Raw genomic sequence first — 3,983 nt, 5'->3', positions numbered from 1 at the left:
CTACCCAGTTGTGATGAAAACATGTTTTCCCTTCAGTCTCTTCAAGCTGTGCCTTCCACAATGGTATTTCAAGTTCAGGTACTGGCCATGGTTTGTTCTGATATTTAAGTAACGTTGTGTTATTTCCTTTATTAAAATTATGTAGTGATTGTTGACACAAAACTCCCCATCAGAAAAATGGTTCGTGACAGTGGGGAAGAGGGGACTTTCTCCCAGAAGCTCCTGGAGGACTTTCAGTTCTAGAGACAAATGCCATAGCTTGGTGTTTTTGCTAACTCCTACTTTGCCATACCGGTTTAGAACTTGTTCCAAAATGCTTGTTATGTGGTACACGCTTGTTGAGGGCAGACTCACTCCACCTAACTTTTTTATGTAGAGCACTGACCTGCATCTCAGCCTGGTCTCATCTGCCTCAAAGAGGGAAGCAAGACAAGTCTCGCATTGCAAGTCAGAGGCCAGTTGCTCAGCAATGAAGCCTGCAGTGCAGGTGACGCTCTGTGTGTGCAGTGACAGGTCTGTCAGTGCATTACTCAGTGCAGAGGTGTGCAAAAGAAGGCCTGCACAATAGGGGTATTTTGTTGCCAGCATCCTCCCACAAGCTGGGTTATACTGAGCACGAACACTGCCAAGAGTCAGATCTCTCCTACACGATAGATTTATGTCCAAGCAGCTTGTAGTGCCTGGGCCACCACTGTCAGGTGAGCCCGGTGCCAGACTGCAGCTGGCCAGCACCTTGTGATAAGTGGCCTGGAACACAGAGCAGGTGGGGCTCCCACTGCTGCCACAGGCTTGCTGGAGGGCCCTGAGAAACAACTCCAGTGGGTCAAGGCTGAAGGCACGGGTCAGGAGGTGGTGGGAAGGAGCGCCTTCTGGGCACATGTAGTTGGTGTAAAGCCACTTGAGGCTTTCAGCATTGAGCAAGAAACTCAGAAATCCTAGTTTGCGTTTGCTCTTAAGAATATATCTACCCATAGAGTCTGTTAACATGACAAAGAAGCTCTTGGCTTCATCAAAGAGGTGGCTTATCTTGGTGTAATTCCCAGCTAGCAAAGGCCCTTTCAGTCCCCTTCTATAGGGACCTCTGCCATGAAATACATCGCACAGAGAGCTCATCAAACGCATAAACTTGACAGTACCACTGCAGTTCTGAAATGAGGCCAGGCCCAGCTTCTGAAGGTGTTCCAGCGCATCAGCAACACCCTCGCTGAACAATGGGGTGGCAAGGTTGACTTTGAGGTGGTAACTCTCCTTACTCTCAGGTCTGCCTGACTTGGGACTGCATGGCTCTAATACCCTCTGCTCCCGCAAAGCTGCCAGCTCCACCACATGCTGCCACTGCACGGTGTCACTGTGCCACTCCATCTTCTGGAAGCACTGCAGAGCATTCCTTATCAGCTGGAGCGTATGGCAAATGTCAAAGAAGTATGTGATGCTGTGAGCAGAACCAGGTGGATGCCGGAAAGTGCACTGAATTCTTTCGGGATCTATCCTGATACCCAGAGCCCTGGCAGTCTCAGCACCGTTAGCAGTAGCGCCTGATGTCACAGCCAGCACCGTGATGCCAATGTTGTTCAGTTTATTGATGGTTTGACGAAGCAGCTGAGCATGTAAGTGGCCAGTTGTGCTGTTCACGAAGAAGTAGCCAAGTGGAGCTGTCCAGGGGCTTGAGATGCCAACTGCCATGAGGATTATTGCCTCTGAGGCCAGCGGAGCTTCATCAGCATCAAGGACACCTACTCCCAAGTTAACAAAGCCTGTCATGCGCTGGGTCTGCGGGTCCCACTCCTGCTGCTTCTGCAGGGGCATGTCTTGTACCATCAGGGCACAGTAGCGGTAGGCCTCTTCCCCTCTCTCCACCTTTTCCTGAAGGCGGAGAAAAATGCTGTTGCTGAAGCCTGGAGCAACCCCATTATTAGAAAGCCAACTGGAAAGAAAGGGAAGAGGAGATTAGGAGATGTAATTCTGAGAAAACTGAAGCAACAGTCAGTACCTTTTACTACTTAGGACTTGGTAAGCCATGTCTGGGCTGTAGAGCACGCTAAGACACAGAGTACACAGCAAGCAGCCCTGCCTTTCTTAATGCATAGTCTGAGTTTCTTTTTTCACACCACAGTGATGAGAAGTCAAGTAAAAGTACTGACCATGAATGGAAGTAACAAAGCAGCTTCCTGCCTCTCCAGTGTAGGAGATCAGGACGACAGGAGAAAAAAAAAGTGTAAATCAGGCCAGGCACAGGGCCATAAACACCAGGCTGCTGGCCTTCCCAACTGACATTCTGCACACAGTAAATTGTAATCTAGTTTGGAAAATGTGAAAGCTTTGGCAACCCATTTGGAATGCTACTCTCCTCAATACACTCTGTCCACTACCTCCTGGCATCCCTCTGAGCAGATTCTCTGCAGGAAGCTGTGTGAAACCCCCACAGGCTGGCACGGACAATGTGTATTTGTCGGGCGTCCTCCCAATTGCGCTACAGGAGTTTGATACTCAAAACCTAAAGGGGGAGAGTTTCGTGAGGTTTTGTTTTGTGTCCTTTTACAACTTCACTTCTTGCTAGTGGATCTGATAGGACTTTGGGTAGTAAATTCAGAGCCTACATAACTACTTGCAATGGGTTACACAACTGAGTTATGTGATCTAGAAATATCTCCTTTCTGTAACTTCGAGATTTACCATAACTTGTCAAGATTTACTAACTTCCCCAGTAAACAGTAAAACACATATAGACTCTACTGCACCTAAGGCCCTGAAATGTAGCTTTTTTCACACCCGTACTTAGCAAACTCCACACTTACTCTAAAATTATTACTGTGAGAAAAGTATTATTCTCATGTTATGACCCACATGCATGAACACATACCAGCTTTGAGGTGAGGGGTATCAATATTTCTTGTCATTTGCTTCTGACTCTGCTTCTGACATAACACAGGGAAAAATAACTACTGCTGAATGTTTTCAGGACAGATCTGTTATACCTATTTCTAGAAGAGTACCTGGAAATACATTCCAAATGAATGAAAGAATAAATAAATAAAAACTTGCTCTGTCAGGCTGTAAGGATGAGGGAGGGGAAAAATCTTCCGTAGAGAATCATAAGCCTTAATATGGTAGAGGTGGAGAATACAAACAAATTGCCTCATTTCTGGTGAGTATTCTGCCATCTGTCTCCAGCTGTGCAACTTGCAAGGCAAATCTGCTCAAGAAAACAAGAGGTCAGCTTTAGTGAAGTAAATAAATAGCTGATAACTTAACAGAGGGATGCATAATACAAACATATTGCAGAATACAAGTCAACAGGGAAGCCTCTGGAACCACTTAGTCCTGTAGTCTGGTGTGATGTTACAACAGTTCAGCAATATGATCACTGTGCCTCACTTCTTCCCAGGCACAGGCAGTGTGTGCTCCACCACGCTGTCTGAGGCTGAGTCCCCAACACATCTTTTCATCTCTAATGTCGTTCCACAGTTTTGACTAAAGACTCTTGTATGTGGGTGCTGCTTAAAAACTGACATAACAGAGAGAAGCCATTAATTTATGGTTGACTTTGCAATGTGAAATGGCTTCTTATTGTTGACAACAGCTTGCTTCTGGACAGCACAAAAGACAAGGACTTCCTAGTTAAATACATGCTATTCTTGAGTCAACTGTCAGCTGTTTGATTTAACAGCCTTGGTTAGAGGTCTGACCTGAGCACCGTAGCAAGCGCTCAGGGAGATTTTCATTCTTCGCCGGATTGGTTGCGGCATTCCAAACCTACAAATCGCAATGCGTTTGTGTTACAGCATTGGACCTAGGAGTTTTAATGGTCAATGATTACCGAAACAAATAAAACGGGGGTGACAGACAGACCCTGACGCACTGTGCCTTAGCAAAACGCCTCCCCAGCAGTACCTGAAAACTGAGCCTGCACCAAACTCAAGATTTCCTCAGAAAGCTGCTGCTTCTCCACCAGCTCGCGGAGGATGCTTGTCACCGTTCTGGGC

General features: G+C 46.6%; 1 protein-coding gene across 1 annotated transcript; it reads right to left on the bottom strand.

The window, feature by feature from the left end:
• On the bottom strand, positions 1–3,979 carry THAP9 (THAP domain containing 9; the record flags this gene model as incomplete). Its single annotated transcript, XM_009876590.1, has 3 exons — positions 1–1,924; positions 3,043–3,193; positions 3,892–3,979. Coding segments are annotated over 3 exons (2,163 nt in total), but the record flags the coding sequence as incomplete, so codon positions are not given.
• Positions 3,980–3,983: the final 4 nt, after the last annotated feature.

Source organism: Apaloderma vittatum, unplaced genomic scaffold, assembly GCF_000703405.1.
Source record: "Apaloderma vittatum isolate BGI_N311 unplaced genomic scaffold, ASM70340v1 scaffold44689, whole genome shotgun sequence".
Classification (NCBI taxonomy): domain Eukaryota; kingdom Metazoa; phylum Chordata; class Aves; order Trogoniformes; family Trogonidae; genus Apaloderma; species Apaloderma vittatum.
This window is presented reverse-complemented; position numbering and strand designations above follow the sequence as displayed.